Source organism: Astyanax mexicanus, chromosome 15, assembly GCF_023375975.1.
Source record: "Astyanax mexicanus isolate ESR-SI-001 chromosome 15, AstMex3_surface, whole genome shotgun sequence".
Lineage (NCBI taxonomy): Eukaryota > Metazoa > Chordata > Actinopteri > Characiformes > Acestrorhamphidae > Astyanax > Astyanax mexicanus.
In genome coordinates, this window is record NC_064422.1 from 23445925 (window position 1) to 23472290 (window position 26366).

At 37.9% G+C, this 26366-nt stretch overlaps 2 protein-coding genes across 4 annotated transcripts in view; one reads left to right on the plus strand and one right to left on the minus strand.

Annotated features, from left to right (window-relative positions):
• kctd17 (potassium channel tetramerization domain containing 17) lies at positions 1-16768 on the plus strand. 3 transcript variants are annotated; one of them, XM_007251276.4, is made up of 7 exons: positions 29-831; positions 9359-9467; positions 9549-9640; positions 10329-10475; positions 11717-11842; positions 12166-12304; positions 13885-16768. In XM_007251276.4, the coding sequence occupies exons 1-6, from the start codon at positions 466-468 to the stop codon at positions 12268-12270; spliced, it is 945 nt and encodes a 314-aa protein (XP_007251338.3). In that variant the 5' UTR covers positions 29-465; the 3' UTR covers positions 12271-12304; positions 13885-16768. The 3 variants fall into 3 exon arrangements, with proteins under 3 accessions (XP_007251340.3, XP_007251338.3, XP_007251339.3); XM_007251277.4 differs by having other exon boundaries at positions 133-831; positions 10329-10427; XM_007251278.4 differs by lacking the exon at positions 12166-12304 and having other exon boundaries at positions 1-831.
• Positions 16573-26366, minus strand: part of gucy2cb (guanylate cyclase 2Cb) — a 20639-nt gene continuing 10845 nt past the window's right edge. The window contains exons 17-27 of the mRNA XM_007251319.3: positions 26229-26361; positions 24790-24927; positions 24555-24643; positions 24341-24432; positions 23943-24098; positions 23425-23617; positions 22189-22363; positions 20971-21069; positions 20545-20639; positions 20354-20430; positions 16573-17574 (exon numbers count right to left, since the gene is read on the minus strand). Coding sequence (XP_007251381.3) covers positions 17376-17574; positions 20354-20430; positions 20545-20639; positions 20971-21069; positions 22189-22363; positions 23425-23617; positions 23943-24098; positions 24341-24432; positions 24555-24643; positions 24790-24927; positions 26229-26361 — 1446 coding nt within the window. The 3' untranslated portion in view covers positions 16573-17375. The remainder of the gene's footprint in view (positions 17575-20353; positions 20431-20544; positions 20640-20970; positions 21070-22188; positions 22364-23424; positions 23618-23942; positions 24099-24340; positions 24433-24554; positions 24644-24789; positions 24928-26228; positions 26362-26366) is intronic.

Genomic DNA, 26366 nt, shown 5'->3' on the forward strand with positions numbered 1-26366 from the left:
ACACCTCTCAGCCAATCACATTGCAGGGTCTGAACTTACTGTAGTGGGGGACAATTATTTTTTTTACACAGGGCCAGGTTGGTGCGGATGTGTAATGTGAAGAAATGTGTAAGGAGGAAAATACTTTTTCACATAACTGTTGATCATTACAAATCACCAAGATATAATCGACTTTTTAAACAATTATATACGACAGTAGTTTGTACTGAATCTGAATAAAAAATGTAACAAAGCTCCATTTTGAGCTGAGGAGCTAGGCTAGGCTAGGCTAGGCTACATTAGCTAATCAATCATCTCCAAGGAGACGAGTGTCGGAGTCTGCGCAGTGCGGAGCGGTGGGTGGGGTTACCAGATCACCAGCAGCGGAGAGCGGCGCTCCACACAGAGCCGTGGAGAGTCTCTATCGGCGGCCAGAGAAAGTCCGTCCAGGCGCGTCACGCCGGTTCATTCTCACATTATTAACCGATGGCTGCGGAGGAGAAACGGAAAACGGCGCTTCAGGCTGTACCGGAAAGCGCTCCTGCTCTTCCAGCGCTTAGCAACCATAACAGCAACAACAACAACAATAACAACAACAACAAAGACAGTGAGGCGAGCGAAGGGGCGGCATCCACCGCCACGGCGGCGCCCGTTGAGGCGAGCGGCGCGGAGAACAGCCTTGCGGGCGGCGGCTGCGGCGGCAAGGGGGCTAGCGGGGGGAACGGAAACGGCAAGTGGGTCCGGCTGAACGTGGGCGGCACGGTGTTTCTGACCACACGGCAGACGCTGCTGAAGGAGCAGACCTCGTTTCTGTACCGCCTGTGCCAGCAGCAGGACCTCCATTCTGACACGGTAAGGTCCACTCGGATGGATTGGGCTGGGATGCGGGTGCGTGACTGTCACCTCTACAGGTTTCTCAATAAACCGGGTTATTTAGACGTGCTGTGGGGGCTGTAGCAAGTCTCTAATACCCCAATCATCTTTTCTTATATTGTGAAGCTGAAGATATCTTATTACCGTCTGCAAGCGTTCCGTCCCACCTTAAATGCTGCAGCGCTGACATTCTGGCGCCACAGGCTGTCACTGAACGTGACTGCTGCAGCATTTAAGGTGGAACGGATGATCACAACAAGACGCCACATCCAGCCTAGTTTACTCTCAGTACACAGTGAGACTATATAATATCCCATATGGTGCCTGTATTTGTAGCTAGCTTAACTGGGAACCAGAAAGTGTTCTACACAGGTTCCAGGTTGGCCCCACAAAAACAAATGTTTTTTTAGTTTACCACTGAACTGTCCTTTACTCTCTGTCATAATTTCAGAGTCTAAAAGGTAACGTTATTATCTCTGTCCTGTGAAGATTCTCTTTTGGCCATGACAAAGAGGACTTCTACACGTGTCTTCTAAAATCATTGGGCAACATAAAACTACATGAGTTACATGTAGGCCCCATGTGCATTGTTCAGCTCATATTGGAACCTTGTTTAAGTCAAGTAGTTTTATTGTCAATACTGCATATTTATAGGACATGCAGAGGATTGAAATTACATTACTCTCCATCCCAAAGTTGCAGCAGGTACAGCAAAATAAAATTATAAATAATGAAAGAATGAGAGACACTAAATGTACAATACAACAAAGTTCACTGATATAGACATACATGAGACAAGAGACACAAGACAATAGTGCCATACACAAGAGTGAGAGTGTACCAGTTAGGTATGATGGGGGGATTAAAGAGGGAATGACAGTACCAGTATAAAAAGAATGTGTATAAACATTAGTCTTTAACCCCCTGTCCTGGCCAGATCACTTCCTCTGAAAAGGCCATTCATATCCAGTGAAAAATTTGTATCTCCATTTCTGTCAATTTGTAGTTTGCTACATTTTGTATTGTCTCTTAATTCATTACATTACTATTACGAATTGTCTCTTAAAATGTGTCTCAATTTCTTCATTAATGAATCAATAAAAAGTCTTCAAAAAAGACCTGAAATAAACTCTTTTACATTAATGTTAATTGATAGTCTAGAAGGTATTATTATCTCTGTCCTGTAAAGTTGTTCTTTTGGCGATGACAAAGTGGGTTTGTACGTTTTTATTGGGACCCAGTTTGTCTTCTAAAATCATTGGGCCTCACAATACTACATGAGTTATATGTAGGCCCCGTGTGCATTGTTCAGCCCAGATGGGGTACTTGTGGGGTGGGGCAACTTATGATGATGTGACTTAAAAAGTGCTCTTATTTGGTTGGTCCTCTGCCCTTTAAATAGAAACGGGTGCATTTATGAAGTGCCTTCTACGCCCTTCCTACTAGACTTAGTCCCAAAAGGTAGTCATCCCAGTAGAAAATATGGCAAAAGGTGATGTACATGGTTCTCCTACAGGTGAGAAAACATGAACAGGTGGCCAATTAGGTGCTTCTTTCATGGAAAAGTGTCCCTCCAATGGATTAAATATAATGCAGTCCTGTAAGTGGTGTTCCAAATGAGCAATTTCTAATGTTTCCTAGTGGAAGCCTGTTATGTGAAGAAAAGGTGATTGGATGCCCTTTAGGTTTTCAGTTTTAACCACCCTCCTTTAGAATGTTCAGTCTGAGCTATTACTACAACATCCTCCTGCAGTGTGTGAGAAGGTAATCAGGCGAGCTTTCTTTGAGGTTTTGAATATAGAGTTTATCCTGTATCCTTAAGCAAGGATGAAGAAGAGGTGCACTTTAGATATTTTCACCACTGCCCTTCAAACAGCCCACCACTGCTGCTGCAGTATTTAAGGTGGCACGAACATAACATGCATAACACAAAGCCCTCTTCAGCCTCCCCCTGACTCCTTTTACAGTGAGATAGTGAGAGAGCGTGAAGCTTGAGAGTCAGATGGACATGCATGTGCTCTGCAGTGCCACGCTGAGCTATTAATACAGCATCTGCTCTCTCAGTGCAGCATCCCTGACCAGCTGGAGCACGCTCACTGCACTGATTTCACGCCCACTGTCTTTCCTTCTGCAGACCAAACTTTATATACAGTGAATATACAGCTTTTGTTTTTAACCCATAGTATAGCCATAGGATGTAGCCATGAGCTGCTCATGAATGAGCCTAAAGTCACTGCATTAGCTAGATGGGTATAAAGCCCCCCAGTACTGAGCTGTGGAGATGTGGAACTGCATTTTCTGGAAGTACCTTGGGGATGAGATGGCATTTGTCATGCAGAACTAATCATCCAACATCAGCACCTGACCCACACTAATGCTCTTGTGGCCGAATGCAGTCAAATCCTTACATCTGGGCTCCAGTATCTAGTTTTCAAAAGAATTTGCTATTATTAATATAAAGAGTTGCTATTACCTCTAATAAGGAATGGAGGTGGGAAAGTCTTTATTAATATCCTTAATTTCAGAGGAAATGTTGGATATCTACAAGCCAATACAAATTTCACAGACCCAGATTAAATCATAAACTTGAAAAAAAAAAATTGACGTGATGACTCAATATAATTGATATAATTGAAATTGCAATGTTATGTTTTGATTTTCAAAATTACAGTATCAATTTTAATTTGAACACTTTTCATACTGTGGTTTTGGACCTTTATGCATAGTTTATGGATATATTGCGCATAAAATAATACAAAACAAGACTTACCATATCTAACCAGCTCAGTGCCATCAACTGTCATGTACTGTCAGCGAGTGATTTAGCTCGAAAAATGTTATCTTGACCTTGTCCTTGAGTGCATATGACTACACATATGAGCACAGCCCAGCCTCTGTAAATGATGATTGGGGAAGGAGGGCTCAACCATTCACTCAATTCGGTTTTGGTCTCTGTGTCTGCACAAGTACAACACAACCAATTACATAACATTAGTCACAGAATTTAAGCATATTCTGAATTTAAATGTTCTTTGGGCAATTCGATCTGCTGTTTTGCCTTTTTTTGTAGTGTTTAGGCGATAGAGAGTACAGAAAGCCTTAGTGAATTTTAGGATCATCTTAAAATTAAGAACAATATCTGGCTGGTGCAGCTATCTCCATGAAATCTCAATTACACTTTAGTAATGAATTACATTTTATGTGAATAAACATACATCAAACTATCAAAAAAATACTACAAAACTGGCCTGCAGTCTTAGTTTACACAAAAGATTGGTGGCAGACAGTTATGTTGTGTTTAACCTGTAAGGGCCAGTTGAGATTTCCAACTTTCTGGGCTGTAGCATCATTCTAAAAAATCAGCTAAAAACAGCTACAGTGAGAATGTGCTCAGTAGAACAGCATCTGTCTTCTACTTTCTTGTCTCATCCTCCTTGTCTCTTGTCTCTCAAATCCTTTTCTTCTCGCTTGTATACACACACACACCATCATTTGCTCTTCACTTCCATCTCTGGTTCATCATCCCTCGGCTTTAGAAGCCATCCTTAATAGTCATTCCAGAGAGAGCGTCTTAGTAAGGTTGTGCTTGCTCTTTGACATCAGATTTGTCTGAAGGCCTGTGTTCACAAACAACTGTTTAGTCTACTGAGAACCACGTATTGATTTAGCTGTTTGTGTTAAAGATTTGTTGTAATGCCGAGGCTCTGCTTCCCTTGGCCCTGCTCTGTTGTGTACACACTCACTGACCATGCATTATTCTTGTAATAAGATTAGAAGCATGGCACCTTGAAGGCTGCCAGACTTCTGGCCAAAAATATCTACGGAGCATTTTCGCTTCTATTCTGGGTTCTGCTTTTCTTTTCTTTGCTTTTTTCATACTGCAGGATTGTTTTCTCTTTTTGCCGTTTATGGCCAAACGCATGTGAGTAATGTTGTGAACTACATGAACCTTAATCTTATTATTTAATTATTACATGAACATGTTATTTATTAATGCCTAAGACTTAATAACTACTGTGAAACTACACTGATATGCCAAAAGTCATGTGTGGCAGTAACATGCCAGATAGATTGGAGGTTTAATCCGAAAACTATGCAGACATTTAACATTCCTCAACATTCCTGTGTGTACAGAGAATGCTTCATAGAAGGGTTGTGCGGTATCTTTATTACCAAGGGCAGGATTTGTGAGCTGTACAAGAAGCACAGATTTACCTGTGATTACATGACTACCATACCATCTAAGGCTACGTTCACATTACAAGCCACGTTGCTCAAATCTGATGTTTTGGTTAGATCTTGACAAATTCACAAATGTAAGTGAACTGTATCTGTGTGTAATGTGAACGAATCTGTCCCTGAAACGCCTCACATGTGCACATTGATTTGTGTATAAATGTTGCTTTATTCACCAGCAACAAAAAAAACGTCATATTTGAGAGACAACTTGTTGCTTTACAAAGGGAATTTAGGACCACATATTGAAAAAATCGGATTTGGCACGTTCACACAGCCATGAAAAAATCTGATCTGAGCCACATTGACCAAAAAAATCTGATCTGAGTCACTTCAGACTGGTATTGTGAACATAGCCTAATTCTGGGTTGTTTCACAAGTAAAAACCAATAAAATCCAAAATTAAATTAGTTTACAGGGTCACAGACTAAATGAACCCTGCACACTTAAATTAATCATACAATTTATGATGAAAGGTCACTTAGGCTATAACAAATGCTAGAATCAAAGAGTTTGTTTTGCTAGCATGATGGCTAACATCTTGTTTACCACAGAACACACTGTGTATGTCCTAAAAATATCACTTCTAAACATTTTAACCAGAATAACTCAGAATAAGTGACTGCTGGGTCACAAAAAGCTGAAAGTAAATTTTCCATGGGTTCTGTACCTCGCTTGAAAAGCTAGACTGACATAAACACTGCTGATTAAAGTGTGTGTCTGAGAGAGTGAATTCGAGTGTCTTGTGTTGAAGTGATAGAAAAGCCTAATGTTTCTGGTTCTGTTGTGTCTTGAACTTCTAGCCAGCAATGTTTAGAAAAACACCCTCAAACCTTAAAAGAGTACACGGTTGAGTGAGTAGTTAATATTTTGTACTGTTTTGAGGCATATAATGCAGATTGTCTTTTCTTGTTTAGCTACTCTTCCTGTTTGTGCGAACTCAGACTTACATATGATACTAGTTCCTATCCCATGTCATGTCATTTTTAATATTGGTTCATTTAGGTAGGTATGACAGTGAGGAATTAAAACGCAAGGAACTTACATTGTCAGAGGGTACAAACTCATCTCAGCCAAACATTTTACAAACTCACTCTGTATTCTGCACTGGTTAAATTTAACATTTCACCTAGAAAGAAATCCAAAATACATTTATGAATACAAATCACTCCCTACTCAGTAAACTCTTTGACTGGTCAGAGTGCTCAGAGAAAACAATAACGTTGCCCAGCTCCAGTAGTTGCAGAATAATTTATAATAGTTTATTAATAATGAATAACATGCCCGCAGCTTAAAAGTTAAGTGTGGGAAAACAACACAAAGCATCAGGTGACAATGAAAAGGATGGATCAGCACAGGGAAAGAGATAATATGCTTGCTCATGTTGATATAAACAAGTTCTTTGTTTGCTCACCAGGTAGTTCCTCTGGGAGCCAGGTGCTTTGCTACAGGGACTTGCTCTTCTTATTTCCATGTGCAAATGATCCCAGGATGAGCGTTGACTCATAGGGTGCTTGCTTCTGTGGAAATACCCTGGTTTGAGGAAACGTTAATAGTAATATAAGGGCTCTTACTGTGCTGAATTCCCAGGTTGTTTTGGCACATTTGTGTATTATGGTCCTCTTACTGATGAGTCCTGCGCAGGTGTTGTCAGTCCAGTCACATCCAGTGTGGAGGTGTCTGCAGCTGAAAAGCATTCCTGGAGCTTGTTCTCTCCATGTGGGTGTGTATACGGTATTTGTGCACATTGGGTTTGCCATACTGTTTCAGTGAGTAGGAGGGGAGCTTGTTTTTCCTGAAGTCCACTTATATAATGTGTTATGTAAAACTGTCATAATTAAGGTATATTAATACATTACCATTTCCAACCTCCAGTTCTTTTTCTTAGAGTGCCTTTCAGATTTGCCTTGTATATGTAAATGACCTTTCTTTTGCTTGACTGCTATGCATTCATAGCATTCAAAACACATGGGTTTGAAATGTGCAACCAAGTAGAGATGGCACATCAGTTTCTATGGACTATGGATTTAGAATCAGATAAGAGGGGGGGGGGGGGGGGGGGGTCACTTGCAAAAGTTTTGGTTACCCTGGCCAAAATTAGTTTTCAGATTTTTATATTATTAAAAGAAAAAAAAACAGAAAAAAAACAGTCCAGTTGGTGCAGTAGACTGTATGCGCCAGGTCATTTGCTGTGAAGGAGCGACTTTACCCCCATTAATACTTCAAAATAATCTCAATTTCAAGCATTTTTGGTTTAGTCAGATTGTAATTGTAATTGTATTTGGTATTTTTTGGGGAATGTCATTGTGAGGGTGTTCATTTTTACATGGTCTGTATTTTGTTTTTGTATTATTTTCTTTTTTTTGTAATGGATTTTCAATCATTTTCTTTTTCATGTTTGTGCTTTATTTTTTACTTTTGCATGTATTTTTAGAAAATGCTACCACCCCCTTTTTTAACATCCTAATAGTGTAATTATGGCCTCAGTTTTCTTTTAGCTGAAGTTGATAGTTTGGATCTTATTTCAGTGCCTCTTAATCTCCTAATGTTCAAATTTTGTAACTAATTTTGGAATAGGCTCATGTTTATAAATGGCTTTAAAACATACAGTGTTTCTGACAAGGTTCAAAGGTCCTTGAGCATTTTGTAGTGTGTTGGTCAATGCAATAATGGATATAAAACTCAACTACACTCTCTCCAAGAGTTGGTCAATTTGCCCAGTCCACCCAGGGAGTCATCTCTGATTCTGCCTGTGACTGAGCTTGTGCAGATCTAAGGTCAGGTAAAGATTCACAGACCATTGCAGCTCAGATTGTTTCATGTTTGGAGTATTATTGTGAGGTACAGACGCACGTTTGTTGCCATGTGGTTCTGTATAGTGAGTGTCTCATGCTCTCTCAGTCTCTCTTTCTCACTCTCACAGTGCGGTGATGCTGAGGCTGGGTTGTGTAATGTTCTCCACAGGGCATGATTTAAAGGAGAGCCCTTATCTCTGAGCTAAGAAAAGGCCAAGTGAAGTGAAGGTAACGGGCCCTGCGGGTACCCTGCTGAGCTCTTAAGGTTAATTCACTGCAGAGAGCAGCCACTCAGATATGCAAGGCAATTACAGTACCTCTGCTGATGAGACATGCAGTCACAGCTTCCCTGTGTGCTTTTTCCTTTGACATTTCTTTTTTCTCTCAGTCACTGTTTACATTCTCCATTGATTGGATGAGACTAAACTAAAAGTTTCCTATCATGATATCAGTAAGCAGCAGGGGTGTCGAGTAACAAACTACAAATATTTCATTAAGTAAATATTTTGGTTATGTATACTTAACTGGACAAATTATTTTTTAGACTACCTTTTACTTCTGTTCCTATTACTCATTACTCCTATTTAATTTCAGCTTGTTTTCATTCCGGCATCTCATACAAAAAATCCCTAGCCAGATAAATTTCTCCATCCAGATAGGCTAAATTTGATTGTGGGTGAATGTGAAGTATAAACATAGACCATTCTGACACCCTATTGGTTTATACACGATTCATCACATCTGCACGTCATGCCACACTCCAGCACAAACATAGCAGACGTACGTAGCCTAGTATGAAGATGAGAATGTCCCAACTAAGCTTCCTTAATATATATGCATTGTACTAGAATGCATTAATTTTCAATGGGCATATATGTAGATAAAACAGGCATGCCTAGTATTTCCCAAATTTACTGTAGCACTGAACTCATTGGACTTGAAACTACAAGCAGTAGAAAAACACGATTACGAATAGGAACCACTAAATTATTCATCTGTGAACATATGTATTTGTTTAACACTGTATGTATAATATAGAAATTGTAATATTGCTATGACAATCATTTCTCTGATGACGTAACGGATTTAAGAAAACTTGCATTGCAACAAAGACAAATAAATAAAAAAACAGCTCAACACAGGTATTACATTTGTAAGACACAAAAACTGTGTTGGTTTACTGTAATAATGTACCAGCAATGTTTTCTGACATTCTGTATTAATAAAGACTAGTAATCATACAGGGCAATTGAAGTAACTAAAATTTTAAACTGTATGCTTTTTGGGGTTTTTATAACTCTAATCTGTGGCTGTTCATACATTCTCAGCAATGCAGTTTTTACCATTTCCTTTTACCCAGGGCCAGGTATGGTGAGATAAAGGCTTACATAACTGTGTGAATAAAGATGGTTTACGTGTCAGGCTACATCCGTGACATTTTGAAATCCTGACTAAGGCTGAATGTTTGTGTGTAGGATGAAACGGGCGCCTACGTGATCGACAGAGACCCGACGTATTTCGGTCCTATACTCAACTACCTTCGGCATGGGAAGCTAGTGTACAACAAGGAACTGGCTGAAGAAGGTGTGTTTTATTGTTGATATTTTTAGCAATATTAAATAGCATGACAATGTTTTTTTAACAAAAGTCTTTCTGTAACTTTAGGTGTCTTGGAAGAGGCGGAATTCTACAACATAACTCCATTAATAAAATTAATTAAAGAGAGGATCCTAGAACGGGACTGTAAAGCCTCCCAGGTAAGGAGCTTTACATCAAACATCAAATGGACAAAAATTATGCATTCAGTGCATAAGTTGCATCCGTTTCTGACACAGATGTGGGAATACACTCAACACACACAGCTTGTCTAGCCTTTTTAGATAAATACTTCTAAAAGAAAAGCAGAATAATCTCTTTTGTCCATATTGTATATAAGCCGGGCCCCACAAGCTATATTATTTATAGATATAGAACTTGGTTACTAGCCAATTTTTCCCTCAGATTTAGTTACCACCAGAAATGTTGGTTTTGACAAAATCAGAAAGTCTAATCAAAACTATGTAGGTGTGAAAGCACCTTATTTCCAAAAAATAACTCTTCAAAGAACAATCCACTGAAAATTGGGTCTCATTGCGCAAAGAACCTTCTGGCACCCTTTTCTTTAAGAGCGTATGTTAGATCTTTAGCTTCTCCATGTACACTGTTTCACAGCCATCTCTTCACAGTATTCAGCCTCTTGTTCAACATCCCCCTTAGTCTTTCTCCCACTCTCTCCTCACTCTGCTTCTCCATTTGCACCTTTTTCAACTGCTCTCTATCTTTCCTCTGCAACACACGTTCTTCACTTACACTAAGACTCTTCTCTTTGTCATCTCTGCTATCTTGCCTGTCTCTTTACTGTCCTTACTCTCACTCACTGTCTCTCTCTCTGTCTCGCTCTCACAGCAGGTACCGCCGAAGCACGTGTACAGGGTGTTGCAGTGCCAGGAGGAAGAGCTGACCCAGATGGTGTCCACCATGTCGGACGGCTGGAAGTTTGAGCAGGTCAGCGTGCGCGCCTGCCGAAAGCCCCGCCCCGGACTGCTCTGGACTGTGGGTTGGACTGACACCGAGTTGATTTCCCTCCCCCTGCTGTCCCTCCAGAACTCAAGAGTCCACTTATGTACCTGATGGGTGCAGTGCCACCTATGGTTAATGTGGTGTCACAGCCACACATTGCACTCTTAAGTAAAGGCAATGTTATCTGAGGTGTTATCTTGTGAGTGAGGTTGAACACATGAACGATCATAGTTTGAGGGAGGCCTGATTACAGGTGACAAATAGATGGGATATTCCATTTCCATTGGAGTGTGGGTATTTTAATATTCCTCAATCCACACTGTTAGGAATACAGCAAAGGCATTACCACTCACAGTGGACAGCACAGTGGGTGGTAATAATCATGACTAGTGGTGACTGGCTATAATTTTCCATGCAAACAGACAAATTAAATCACATTAAATTTTAATGTAGGAGGCCCCACATGCATGTCTTTCAGGTCAGTTTTCTTTAGTTTTCATGGGACATGGCAAAAGTCATGGGACATGATCATTTATTTTGACATATCTAATAATAATCACCTTATTTAATATATTATGGTGCTAAATTTAAAAGTGATCTGATATAACAGGACATTTTATTAAACAGCTTGTCAGAGTTTTGCAGAAAGTAAAATGTCCTCTACATTCTTACAAATAATTAATAATAAAACATAAATGTGTGAAAACTCAAGCATGTTGAAACTTATTTAAAAATATCAAGCAAAATAAATATAACAAAAAAGAAATCATGGTTTCTGCATCTACCAGTTATTCAAGTGGCCATGTAAACAGTATACACTGGTATTTATAGATCCAGTTAAGGGTTAGAAGTCGGTTATGAAGGGCGCTGGATTTTAGCGTAGCATTTGGATTGTTCAGCACATGTATACATTTACTTGATTTTCTTGATTGTTCTGGAGTTTATGTGCACAAACATAGCCATTTTAGGTACCATTTTAGGTAGAAAGCATAGATGTACAGGAGGTACATGTTCACAAAAAGCAGTTACAGAATGTTTGAAATTGACAAACACAAGCACAAATCTGTTTTTTGCCCATCTCATGAATACCTGGAGTTTCCCTATTATCTAAATACTCAAGTGATCAGATTACTGACAAAATCAGTTAGGTTATATCAAAGTGGAAGTAATAACTGTGCATTTCTTGGAATTAAAGCAAGATTTAATAGTGCCTGATTTTGCGTAGGACCTGCACTAATGGAAGACTATCTTTCTCACTCCTCTCGATGTTGTAGATGGTGAACATCGGCTCGTCCTACAGCTACGGTACTGAGGACCAGGCTGAATTTCTCTGTGTTGTGTCCAAAGAGCTGCACACATCTGGCAGTGGTCTGGGTACTGAGCAGAGCCACAAGACTAAGGTTAGAACAGAACCTCTATACACACTGCTGCGCTGTATCCATTGGCCAGTTTGACATTTTCAGCCAGCCACAATGCCATGCATTTTACACACTGGTATTATCATTAAAGCTACAGTACCATGTTTGTGTATGCTTTATTACATTCAGTGTTTTATCACGCTCCATTCAGCATCACGTCAGTATGGGTTTTATGTTTTCTCTTTAGTAAAAACCATCTACACATTTTTTCTTTGGTGATTTCTCTGAAGCATTCTTCTTTATTTGTCACTTCTGTGGTTGTGGTCCTTTTTGTTTTCCCTGTCTACCATCCATTAAACGCCAAGACATCAGAGACTCAGGAGGAGGAAGGAGCAAAGGAGGAGCAGGGCGAGCAGCAGGAGGAGGAGAGAGAGAGAAATGCCAGCCCCAATGAGTGGATTAGAGATTAGGAGGCTTGTGTCACTGTTCCAATCACAGCGATGGGTGAGGACAAACACTAGCTCTGTGTGTTGGTTGTAGATGTAGAAATCCCAACTGAGCTATATTTGGAGGATGCTGGGGAGTTTCATTTCATCTAATTTCACATTTTCGTATTTAATGTAGAGAGTTAATGTCAATTGTTTTGCGAAGATAGTGCCTTACTCTTTACCCCCACTCAAAAAAGGTTTCTAAAGCCACCATATCCCTAAATCAATGCTTTCATTAATTTATCAATTAAACACAAAGTATGAAAGGAACTATGGATAAAACTAGGTATGTGAGAAATGGTTGAAGTTGATAAGAAAGGCACTTACTTCTATTAAAGCAAGGTTTGGATAGAACAAATTCAGAATACAGATATTAACATAGAAATATGATGTGAAATAGACTTGGTGTAGAGAAACATGATAACGAGCAAAGTGGGCACTAGACTTCAGCATGTTTAATACTCTTCCACTGTGGACAAAATACTGTTACTTAAAGGAGAAATCCAGGGTAAAATGGACTTGGGTTGTACTGGAACATGATAACCAGTACAAACATTTGTCGGATAGCCCACCTCCATTCACTTGTGTCTGAAGGGTGTTTGGACAAATTGTTAAAATCTTTGAATCTCGGATTGCTCTGGGAGAACGGAGGTGTGCTATTCATTAAAGGTAAATACTTATCTTGTTTTACTACACCAAAAGTCCATTTTACACCGGAGTTTTCCTTTAAGTAACAATATTTTGTACACATGTCCAATATTTTGAAAATGGGACCAGATTAAAAAGTAACACGGTTAATTATATAAAGCAGTGGGTGGAAGACTGAGCTGAGGTTCCTTGGAGAGTATAAAACATGCTGAGGCTCGCCTGAAAAAATAGTCTTGTGACAAGTCTCAAAAACATAAACCTACACGAACCCTCCATAAGACAATTTATCATAATGTGGTACAAATAACTGAATTAAAAAATATCAAAATGCTAAAAGTTGTATTTTGTGTAATCAATCTTAAAGATGTTTATGAACATTAGTTGAGACTGTTTTGTGAAAACAATATAATGACAGTTGTCCTTAGACATTTACTTAAACAGGATGCAGTGAAATAGCCCAGACATCCTCCTTAACACATGTGCAAGCATAGTTGCATCCTTCTCAGTATTTATCAGTGGTGATATTATTATTATTATTAGTAGAAGTAGTAATAGTAACAGTATTAGCATTTTTTTTATAATTGGTGGTAATTGCTGATGTTCATATCTTAGTTTAAACATTTAATTAAATTTTAAAGGTCATCTGTGGTTCCTGCTACACGTGCACTGTACCTAATGCATCAGGGCACTGGTGGTTCATAATTGCTGATACGGAATTCTACATAAATTGTCAGGGTGTAGTTTTCTATAGCTGTCCATCAGTCTCAGCTCCATAAACTCATTCAGTCACTTTCATCTTCACCTGCATCCCCAGACTTCATTCAGCTGTCATTGCGATTACTGATGTGAAACAAGTTTAGTTTATTCTCAGTGCACTGTGCAGCGTAGTTATTCGGTTGTCATTATATTCCCTCTAACAGTCTCGCTTTCTTTCTTCTTTATCAACAGCTTTTCCAGATTCATGGATCTCGGATGTAGAGTACATTTATTTTGACTTTTGTCAAGTTTTTAGATCCTGTTTTCTATCATAATTCCTTTATAGAATTACATAATTGTCCCTCTCAGAAGGCAGTGGGAGAAAATGATCCAGCTTACAACCAGCAGCATAAAGACACAAGAAGAAGTTTGGAACTGTGTATAAAGGATGTCTTAACAGGAGATGTTAAGGTATTTGGGAGAAAGTATTACTGCTTAACGAAAGGAAGCATGTGCATCTTAGTAACCTGTGACCAAAGATCAACCTAATTGTGGAATACGATTGGCAATTAACAATACAAAGCTGTACAATTTTTTTGCTGAGTTTTAGTGCTGTATCATGTCTGGCAGTAAAAAGGCACCAGTCATGTACTGTTAGGTCCTGCTAGCATGTGTGCATCAGCCTTAGTGGACATGTCCTTACAGTGTCACCCTGGCATGATGCCAGCATCACTCTGCCCACAGCAGAATAAAAGCCAAGGGAGTGCTGCAGTGCTATAAGCTAACACTGGACTACAGGATGATAATGTGAGGTCAGATTGTTGTAGGTTAAGGTAGTAGACAGAGTTTTCTGTCCTGAAGAAAAAGGTCCTATTTATTTAACGCAGAAGGCCTCAATTAAAGGAGTACTCATGAATTTTTCAGCCAAATCTCTATCTGGTCCATCTGTAGTGTATCTGTGGTCAGTTACTACTGTTAGAACAGAAAACAGATCTGCCGGCTATGTGAACAGATTTTCTTTTTCTTTCTAAATACAGGAAAACAGCCTGAAAGGTAGGAAGGGTTTAAATGCAGACTAGAATTATGAACTGGATCCACATCTAACTATTTTTTTACAAATAGTATATAGACTGATTAAAAGGCTCCAAAATGCTGTGGTGGGTGGGAGGGGTACTTTCTTTAACGTGACTCCAAATAGATAAATACTTTATTGATCCCAGAGGGAAATTCTGGTTGCCTCTGGGGAAATCCACTCAGCTTTGGGATCCGATATCAGCTATTTAAAACTACTTTGTTTTTTGCAACTGTACTCTAACAGTGTGCTTTGTGTCCTTTAGGTACCAATAACTAACTACCTGTTTAGCCCACCGGTTAAAAAAAAAAAGTCTGTAGTCTGCAGTAGGGACACAATTATGTTAATCGTATTAGAAAACATTATGAACTAAGGATATCATCACATGCTTTCTTTTATTTAACGTTAGCTAAGACACTTTGTGCTTTTGTTCACTGGCAGTTGGTTCAATTTGGATCAATTACAGTATGTAATTTATGTGAAAATAGGCAATGTGTCATACAATCTGTAATGTACAGTTCCAGTTCATTGTTAACTTAATATTGGAATGCAAATAGCTACAGACCATTTGTTTTTGCTAATGCCCATAGTAACTGACCGTGTGCTACAGATTGAGCAGAGAGATAAGGTTTAAAATAGAAATGCTGGAGAGTTTCTGTAAGATTCAACTTAAACAGCAAGCCTCAGTTCTACACAGAATAATGCGAATGAGAATAAGCACATTGTGCTTCCTTCAGGTGAAGGTTAGCTCAGCGTTCCTCTGTGTTTGTGCTGTAATCAGTCTGAGCTTGTTCAGAACCCATTATGTAGTTTTGTTTGTTTTCTTTTTATGTGAAGACTAAAGCATGTTAAGGGTCTGTATTGTAACACTATGAAATGTGTGTGCATTTCCAATCATTCTGAATGTTAAAATGGTTTACTCTGCGATACCCATCCTCAGTGCCCAGCCAAGAGGCATTTTTTAATCATAATGTTAGAATAGGCCAGTGCTTTAGTGGGTCAGTCAATTCCAATTAGGGGTGTGTGTGTGTGTGTGTGTGTGTGTGTCGACTAAAAAGACAGCATGTCCTTAGTAGAGCATATTGAAGTACTGGAAAGGGAGCAATCCAATTTTGTTGTTCAATTAACACACTTTTTTAGAGTGTATATCAATAACATGGCTTAGATGTGAAGCATTTTTTTTTCTTGAATCAATACACTGTGCTCTACTGTGGTCAACATTAGAAATATTTTGATTTTTTTTTTTTTTTTTTTTTAAGAAGCGCCTCTTATTTATGAACACAAAAAGCCATGACCCTATACAGTAGATTTAATTTAACTTCAATAGAACAATTGGTTTGTTTTTTATTATTTTAAGCCTTATGATGAATTATTCTGTTATGAAATACTTCTTTGTGTTGAAATCCGTTGCATTTGGTTTTGCACATCGGGTTCCGGGTCAGAGTAATGGATTACCGGTAAATGACCTCAACTGTATTTTTGTTTTGTTTTTTAAATGCCTTTTTTGTGGAAAAAAGTTGTGAATGTGTTTTATAAGGTCACTGAGTCACTCCTAAACCGTTAAGTTTATACTAATGGATGTTTGGAGATGATACTCTGGTAAAGTTTGCCCTCTGTACAGTAACTAAGATTTCTTTCTGTATTTTTTTGCCTTATTTTTGGATTTATTTATTCATTGTTTGTACAGAACATACTGTTTACTTGTTTACTTTAATTTCTTTTTTTGCCTTTTTTTATTTATTTTTGTAGTTGATTTGGTAAATCTGAACTAGCTGTTCCATGTGTATAAATCATAGATTTGCTTATCAGTTTAACATTACAAAGATTTTATGAAAAACAGATTAGAAATTTCCTTGTGTGATAAACAATCAAGTTTGTAGTCTTAACATTTATTGTTCATAAATATTGTACATAGACCAAAGAAATTTGGATCAGTGCATTTTCCAAGACTATTTTGTTAAGCATACAAAACAATCACATTTACACTAGAAAATCCATGCATCGTTGTGTGACTAGCGGATAAACGCAGCATTCAAATAAATTCTTTTTTCAAATAAAAGAAAAGTTTTAATGAAGTGTTTTTGTTGTTGAAAGAAATTGTGATAGTACGGGTGAGCAATATGGCAAAATATACAGTAGTTAAGTACAAAATTGAGAAATATATAAAACATAACATTAAATTTAGTAAATAAATAAAAACTGACACCTAACCACACAATTTAAAAAATTGCATTAAGATAGTGATTGTAAATTGACGTATATAAAATGTTGAATTTGGGACTAAAAGTCTAGAGTACAATAAATAAAAATTAAATATCAGTAAATATCTAAATATGTCTGTAAGTGCAATTGTCTAAGTGCTGATCCTGATATTATTGCATGCATTAATAGAGATGTATCATAACAATAAAATATGGGTTATATTACACCTATTCATTATATGACTGAAAACTGTATCTTAAAACGCACATTCATTTTGTCAGTAAATGTTACAGCCAACTTCAAACAGAGCACAAAGAAACAAACAGAAACAAAGTACTCAGGCAAAGTTAAAACTAGCATATCAATAGAATAGAACTAGGGAATAGGAGGTATAAAGTACGTACAGAATTGGACGGTGGGCAGCAGTGTTTTACTGTGGTGTGGTTGTTACTGAGAGTGTACTGAGGTGCTACAGGTAAGTGCTCACATTATCTACAGTAACCAGCTGCAGGTACTCTGGCTGCTCTGAATCACCCAACATGGAGTTTCCTCTGAGTCTCCTCTGCCGTGCTGAAAGAGTTTTCCTCCTCTCCAGCCTCGGAAATCGCTTTTCTAGACTCATCTTTATCATCTGGGCCAGGTCCTGCTGCAGTCGCTGAAAGTTTTCTCTAACATTGGGAAGAGGAAAGTACTGTACATTAAGATTAGGCCTGTCACGATATATAATTTTGTTTGGATGCAAAACTGCACTAATCAATACTACAAACATTTCATTTATTTCTAGTAAAGTAATGCAGTGACACCCTTCTCTTAAGAAATGAACTTTAATTATCAAGAATATTCATAGATTTTTACTGGAATATACTTTAATGGATAATACTGAGGTCAGAAAAAAAAGTGTAATTATAAAACTACATTTTCTATTTTCATACTAACTGTAACAGTTTTCTATCTATCATTATATATGAATTCATTGTATTATTATGGTCAACATCTTTTTTTTATTATTTGCTGCTGACCTTATTATGATGCATAATTGTGTGTGCAAAATATGTTTGAACAATAATCAATATATATTCATTAAAAAGTGTAATTATTGTGCCTAGCCAAGGCAAGATAATCTTATTTTCAGTAACAGCATTTACACGATAAACACTAAACAGAGAGCTGCAAACCTAGAGCTTAAAAAACTTTACTAATGTATGTTCTTTGTGGGGACACTAAGTTTATTAGTCCATTTCATTTTTAATAAAAGGGCACCACCTAGGTACAGCTTTTAGTTTTACAATTACAGACTGTACTGATGTCTGTTACTACACTACATGGAGAACAGTATCAGGGCACTTAATTTATTTACCAGTTCTACTGAAATCAAGGTGTATTTAAAAGACTTTATCTTGCTTTTGTGTGATTTACTGTCTACTGTTCAGCAGGAAAGTCTTTATATAAAACTTTGAAGAGCAATTCTGTAAGGATTTGATTACATTCATCCCAAAGGTATTGGATGCCCTAGCACACACCATTTCAGAAGAATCTAAATGTACTTTTTTGTTGTTTTTTTCCCCCAATAGATCATTAGGAAAAGTTAATACATTTAACAGATTATAATAGGTTAGTGTTAGTGTGAGAGGTAAATCATTTGTATATTTAGTTGATAATAATGTTATATTGTATATTATGTTTATAATCCAGTGTTAATTTTATAGTTTAAAAATAATAGTTAAAATGTGGGGTGATGCAATTTAAACTGTTGAGAATAATTCCAGTAGCACAGCATTGCAGCCCTGATGTTTAGTTCCTATGTGCAGACTTGTAGGGGGGACTAATTGAGGGACACCCACACTCACACACCCCAGAGCTAGACCCTAGCGCACACATACCTCTTTTTCACCGACAAAGGGCTGAGCCGGAGCTGGTTCCTGCGAACCTTTTAAGAACCGGCCCGTGTTTCAACTGCTCTAAGGAGTCACTCACTACATATGTGAATGTGGGCGTAGGCAGAAGCCGGGGGGCGATTTTAAAACAACACGGCGGAACCAGAGCTCCTCTTGAAACTTGTGCTGCTCTTCTCGGTGGAGCACTGTTAATTCATTTCCATTCATTAGCTGCTTCTGCTGCTCTTAGCAGTGAATGGAAATGAGGTTTGTAAACAACTTTGCCCCGCACGCGTCACAGGCAGAGTTGCCAAGTTCGCGGTTTTCCTGCCAAATTGGGCTTGTTTGAAAATCCAGTCGCGGGTGAAAATTCAAGGATGGCGGGATGCGTTTGTTGGGCTACTTTAAAAAAAAAAGTGGGGGTTTAAGTAAAAATCATTTTTTAACTAATTATGTTAACTTACTATTAAATGTTCGTAACTGGGATATAAACTGTTATAAAATAACTAATAAAACACTAATGTTACAAAATTATTAATGAAAGATAAATATCAATACTGATAATAAATCCCTTATAAACAAAATATTAAGTCGTACACTCATAGTTGTTTAGTCATTTGCTTCAAACGTCTGTCAGACATATATTTTGGGCTAGTTAAGTTTAGACTGACTTTGGACCGGATATTTTTGTTGGACCTGGCAACCCTGGTCACAGGTTCGCTGGTTCCAGACCAGCAAGATTGTGGGGCCAGAACGGAACCGGCTTTTCTGGCCCGGAACCTGTGATTTTGCGGTGGAAACGCAAAGAACCGTTCGCGAACCTGGCACCAGCACCGGTGTTCTGTCGAATTTTCCTACCCATCGATACATGCTTCCCAAAGGTACTGCGCATGCGCCGACCTACACAATTTAATTATTTCTCGAGTTTTATGTATAATTACTCGGGTTTAGGGGGGTTTATATGCATTAAACGACCTGGACGCACTATCATTGCACAAAAGTGTAAATGGAAACTAAAAATTACACTTATTATCATAAATAAATACAAAAGCAGTTTGTAATGAGCTATATTTACTATAGCTTTGCCATGGTACAATGAATTATGCAATCCAAATCTAATAACGTACATCTACTGGAATATCACTGGGTACATGCCCTAAAATAGTGCTTCTTTTGTATTTTTACAGTTAAATATACATTGGGGCAGCACGGTTCGACAAGGTAGCAGAATTCGACAGAACACCGGCACCATGCCGGTGGAAAAGCACCCACAGAGGGAGAGGGAGAGAGAGAGAGTGTGTTAGCTTGCTGTTGCTAATGATACTGTCCATAGCCGTACGATTTCTACCTCAACCTTGTAACCCGACCATTTCACACTTCTCAGAAAAAGAGACTTGAAGTTACTAGGAATTACACTCAAACTTTAAGGGTTACATTAGTATTGAACACATTCTGATATATTGACAGCTGATTTAAATCTTCCAAAGCAGCCTGATTACAGTGCTTGTAAACTCCAGTATATCCAGTGTGAGTGAAGAATGTGAAGAAATGCGTGGAAGGGTTGCTGACTTACGCGGTTGGGGGTACTGGCAGGTTGTAGTTTTTCCCTGTGACTCCTGTTAACCAGTATGTCATCTCCTTGCCTTTACCCTAATGATAAAAAAACAAATATACTCTATTTACACAATGCTGAAAGAGATAGTGTCTTAACCATGTTTACATATGCAATCTGTACATTTTAATGCTTTCAGAAATCACACAGACCTTTAAATATGTCTCTCCCCGCATCTCACACTCAAACTTGCAGTTGGCACGCTTGAGAATGTTGATGGTTGACTGACTCACATGGATTCGCAGGGCTGAGTGATGAAAAGGTGATGAAGAGCAGAAAAGTCAGCATGTAAGTTGCCACTTTTTCATGCATATGAAAAATAAATTATCTGAACTAAAGATTCCTAGTTGGCACAGTTGTCTGTTTTTTTTTTGTATTTTTTAAGTTTGAGTTGTCTTTAAAATGCAAAAATCTAGTTAAGTAAGTTGCCTTGAAATTTTGAGTTTTCTCAACTTGTGCAGGTAAATATTAACAACTTCAAATTAGCATTCTAGACATTCCTACAAGAAAGATGAGCTGTTGTCTTTGATCAAGGCAAACAGAAGGAAAGTAGTGTGTAGTCCTGGTGGGCTGCTTACGTAATCCTGTCGACTCCATTCGAGAGGCCGTGTTCACTGTGTCTCCAAACAGGCAGTACCTGGGCATCTTAAGCCCCACCACACCTGCAGCACACGGGCCTTTCCATACAGAAAAATATAAAACGTTTATTTCACAGAGTAGCAAACCTGTGATAAACACTATGCAGAAATGCATGGACATAAGTCATATCTGTCATTGTAAAAATTTAGACCTATCCCACATACAGGGCGGATTCTCAGATCAGAGTTTTAGGCACGCTGAGCACTCAACAAACTTAGCCACACAAAAAAACGCAAATGAAATTCAGGAGAAGTGAGTAGGGAAATATCAGAAAAAAATTAAATTTAAAACAGACACACAATCTTTTATGTACAAGGGACATCTTTTCAGCAGATAAGAAGATAACTGTTGGGCCACATTTTTACATACATACATACATACATAAAAAAAATACTCCACAGCTGCATTCTCAGTTATCAGACCTAATGATAAAAAAATACAAGTGCAAAGGAAGTTTTAGTTTCCTGCTTCTCATATATCATCCCAAAGTCATTCAATGACGCTGAGGTCTGGGCTCCGGAATGGTCAGTACAATGTTTTGAGAGCAGCAGCATCTTTGGTTCTTTTCTATCTATTAGCCTTTTTTTCCCTAAGAGCATTTTGATCAGCTTCATGTCTTTTTAGACCTACAGTTATGAGTTGTCTTAATCCGTTTTTGCACCTCTGTCTAACCCTAAATATTTCCTGAACATTCAAAAACAAATCAAGTGTCTCTGACGTTTGCAAAATCATGTGTATATGTTATTCTACACATTGTTTTACATTTTTTATATTTATTAATGTAATCATATAAAAGCCAACAGGATCTACATTTATTAGAAGAATAAAAACTTAAAATGTGCTAGTTTATGATTGGCTATATATTTAACTTATAACACCAAAACAAATGTCAACACAATATCCTAGAATTTTAGGTTTCAGGGTGCAGAATTACTTATGGTATTTCAAGTGAAGGAAAGCTTAAAGGCTGTAAAACAATGCTTAGTAACCTGGTCCCTACTATTAAAACATACAGTACATGCGTTATGCACACTGATGAGCATTAATTATTAATTAATTGTAGGTGTAGGATTTCTAAACAAATAAAGGTTATCCATGTTGCATTAATTATTTAATGTAACTGACCCTCTATGAAACAGTCTGTCTCTGAAAGGTACCTGAGTGCACCCCTATACGAATCCATAGGGGCAGGCCAGGCAGGTGGCGTAGCTCAAACGTGCCCACAAATGACAGGATGTCCAGCGCCATGTGGGAAATGTCCATAGCGTGTCTATTCCCATTTCTCCTCGGGAGACCAGAGGCCACCATGTACGCGTCACCTATGGTCTCGACCTGAAATAGACAATGTCAGAGTAAATTATGCATTGAATAATTATATTTTACAGTGGAACAGCTTAATACAATCACTATCAAAAAAGGTATGCACTGGTACACTCAGCAACACCTTGAAGACCACAAAAGACAATTAAAGTGGATTAAAGCAAAATTCTTTAAGTCAAGATGATGTTTAAGGTGGCAGTCAGGTGACTGAGAAAATCTACAGTGACTAGACAAACCCCTGATACCGCTCAATAAAGCTCATAAGATTATTTGATAAAACAAAAAATAATGAAAAAACTCTTGCTCAGTTTTAGGCACATTTTTCTGAAACCAAGATTAACTAGAATAATGATCCAAATTAACTAGAAAGAAAGATCCAAAGCAGTACTTCATCATCTGTTAAACACGGTGGCAGTATTATGACATAGGTTTGTGAAGCTACTATTGAAACTGGGTCACTGATTTTTATTATTTATATTAACAGGCCAGAATTTTTGTCAATTGTCTGCCTAACAATACAAAACTAAATCATGAGGATTGCTATTTAAGCATTGCTGTATATGAAAAGCTTTCATGATTGATAAGAAACATTACTGAAAAGCAAAAGTGTAACTGTAATAGAAAATATAAAAAAGTAAACCAAATAAGGTCAAAATATAATGAATAAAATAATAAAATTGGCTATATTGGCAATATTTTCATGAATGCAGATCAAACAGTTCATGTCCTCTAAACCTTTAGTTTTGTTATATTTGTCTAGCTTTTACATATATTTTAAACATGCAGAATTTGATTCTAGAGGTTAATTCCTGTTACTGATCTGGAGTTATTAAGTGGAGTAGAGAGAAAACAGGCAGCTTCTCCAAGTGGCCTGTAGGATATTTCAAAGCCCTCGATTTTTTTTTTTTTTAGTTATTTTACTGCAGAAAAAATGGTTTTGTATTACCTACACTTGTAGCGTGTATACGGGACATGGCATTTTAAGGGTTTAATGTGACTATTAGAAGTACAGCTATACTCTACTGCTCAAATTCAGTCAGACGCTACAAAAAACGACAGACAGAAAAGTTCACCTTGTAAACATCATGATGGTCAAGGATGCTGTCGAAGTGTTTGTAAATGTCGTTAAGCATGTCCACCACCTCCATAGGTGTGCTGTAGTGGCAAAGAGTGGTGAAGCCCACAATGTCACTGAAGTAGATCGTGACCTCTTCAAACAGCTCAGGCTGAACCCTGCCCGTCTCCTTCAGAGAGCGCACCACAGGCCTGACAGACACACACAGGCACACACACACAAACACGTGAGTTCAGGTTAGATTTTTTTGTTCAGAATTTAGAATAGGGATAATCAAAAGAATAGGGATGATCAAAAGTCATCTATCAAATAGGATGTAATTGAATGTTTTACACCTCAAACATGAAACTGATTTATTACATAAAGAGAGAGATGATTATGGTTAAATCTTATATGTGACAGATTTTTTTGTGAACACAAATGTTTAGTCTCCTTTTCTTCTAATAATTTAGCCATAAATTACCAGGCTCTCTGATGTTGGCTTACTCTATACAGACCCTCAGTGTTGAGACTAACCCTGGAAGCAGCATGAAGTTAAGATTATCCGCTCTGTCTCTCTCTGCCTTGTAGAGGGCGGTGCGCTCTTCCACCAGGTGCTCCAGGTTACGGGAGTACATCTGCAGCCGCCGGATCAGATTACCCATGTAGCTCTCATTGGCCTGGTTATGCAGACTTTCAGCAGCAAAATAAAAGAAGGATTGTTACATTCAGTTTGGTACATTTGTGCAAATAACATTTGTACAAAAACTTTTGTTGTATTTGGACCAATGTACTAATTTACTTTCAATGTTCCCACTCTTTTTAGAAGGCAATATTTGAGAAGCTTTTGGCCCTGATATTTTACTCTACCAACCTCTAATTAAGCTTTTGTCAATTCTAAAAACAAGCGAACTGAAATTGTGACCAAAAGTTACCTGACAATCTTTCCCAAAGTGCTTTCAATCTTTTTGAAATCTGGTCTTCTCTCAGGATCCTCATCCCAACAGTTTCTGATTAGCATGAAGACCTGGGTTAAATGTACACAGACACAAAAGAGACAATAGGGGAATCAATATGAATTACATTCTGGTTTATTACAACAGTACATTTGTGTAAAAAAAAAATGAATGAAAGCTTAAGAGAAAATACCTCCAATTCTTTCTCACTCGCAGTTTCAAAGTTCAGATCAGGTCTAAAATAAGACATCATTCTGGGATACTGAACATGACCCAGCTTTTCTGTTAATGGTAGATAAAAATAGGTCAATAAATCAGCACTTATTATTTGTCAGCAGGAAGTAAAGTGGCCAGTTAATCTGATCTGTGGTTAAACTGCAGGGGGCACTATATGTACGATCTGAGTTGTAAAGCACATGATCTCTCACCAGCTTGGTCTGAACAGTCTCTGGTGTAGAATGTGCACTGTCTCAGCATGATTTCCTGCGCAATTATGGCAAAACTATAGACATCCCCTTTCTGAGAGATCCCCTCTTTCCGTAGGTGTTCTGGGGCAGTCCAAAGATCTATGAGAAATTTAAAATGAATGTTAAATAAAAAAAATGAAATTTTTCACTTCCTCCTTCCTCTAAATCCCTATCTGGACGGGATTAGTTTCTCAGTAGATTGTGGGGTAATTATTTTCTTTTATGGTCCTTTGTGATTTTATTCCCATCCGGAACGACCATGTATGTGTTTTTCTCAGACCTCTTTTGAAAAAAAGACAAGCTGAATTACCTACTGTTTTTGCTGAACTCCCCGCATTTTGCAACAACCCGCATTTAATAAAATAGCTTTTTGTCCACTGCCACGCACCATAATGACACTTTGGGCGTCACAGATATCCACATAAACACAACAGTGAGTGGAAATGGAGGAGCTACTGAACGCAATGTCATGTGACCAAGAAAGCCTAAAAACTCACTGACCCTCTTGTTTTTTTTTTATTGTAGTCCGGATGCAAGAGTTTTATCACTGAGTAGAAGTGTAAAATATTTTTCACAGATGTCCCCCTGAGAAACTTATCCCATACGAATTGGACTATATATTGCCATTTTACACTGACATACCAAAAGTCATGAGATATCAGTATGTAAATTGATCGTGAATTGTTACCTCTGGGGATGGCTTGGGAACTCTCCCACCTGTATATTTTGTGAGGTGTTTTCTTGTGAGAGGGGCTAGCGTGCTTATGAAAATTTGACGTGAATTATCAAAGTTCAAACAAAGCCTAATAGTGGTTGCCAAATGGATGGACATCCATGGACAGCCATTTAACATTCCTTTATCCACATATGCATGTGTCAACTGGGAATACATCCTAAAAAAGGCAATACCTTTCACAGAGTACAACGCATTAAAACTAATGATCATGACTGACGGGATCTGGCAAAAACTGGATGTGCAAACACACAGTGCAGCATGAGACTCAAAACTAGTACCTTTTTCATGACATTTGGCATGTCAGTGTATTTACAATCCAAAATGACCTGTGAACCAACCACTTCACGTAAAAAAATATATATATAATAAAAAAACAATAACACTTCAGTTAACTCTTTGGACATCAGTTTTTATTCAACTATGATTCAGGAAATGTTTCTAGGACTATGCATTTCACACCACAAAATCCTTTTCTAAAGGATTTTAAATATTATATTTCCAATTATTCTTTATCATTTTCCTACCTTTATTTGGTCTAAATTTTGTTTATTGAATTTTTTTATTGTTTATGTACATATCTTGTTTTCAAAACAGTATTTTATTGTAAAAAATAGATATTTGTTGATTAAAAAAAAATAGATTTTTGATGAATGAAAGTCATTACCTCTGTCTGGGCTGAAAATGGTATTAAAGCCAAAACCAGTGATTTTCACCACCATACGATTGTCAATCACACAGTTGGTGGATTTCAGGTGACCATGGACTTCAATTTTGCTCGAGTGAAGGTAGGACATGCCCTTTA

Excerpts from the sequence above, each read along its gene's own strand:
- kctd17 (XM_007251276.4), top strand. The coding sequence starts at position 466 with ATGGCTGCGGAGGAGAAACGGAAAACGGCGCTTCAGGCTGTACCGGAA. Across the intron at positions 832-9,358 it reads AGGACCTCCATTCTGACACG|GATGAAACGGGCGCCTACGT; the intron begins GTAAGGTCCACT and ends GTTTGTGTGTAG. Across the intron at positions 10,476-11,716 it reads GCCCCGGACTGCTCTGGACT|ATGGTGAACATCGGCTCGTC; the intron begins GTGGGTTGGACT and ends TCGATGTTGTAG.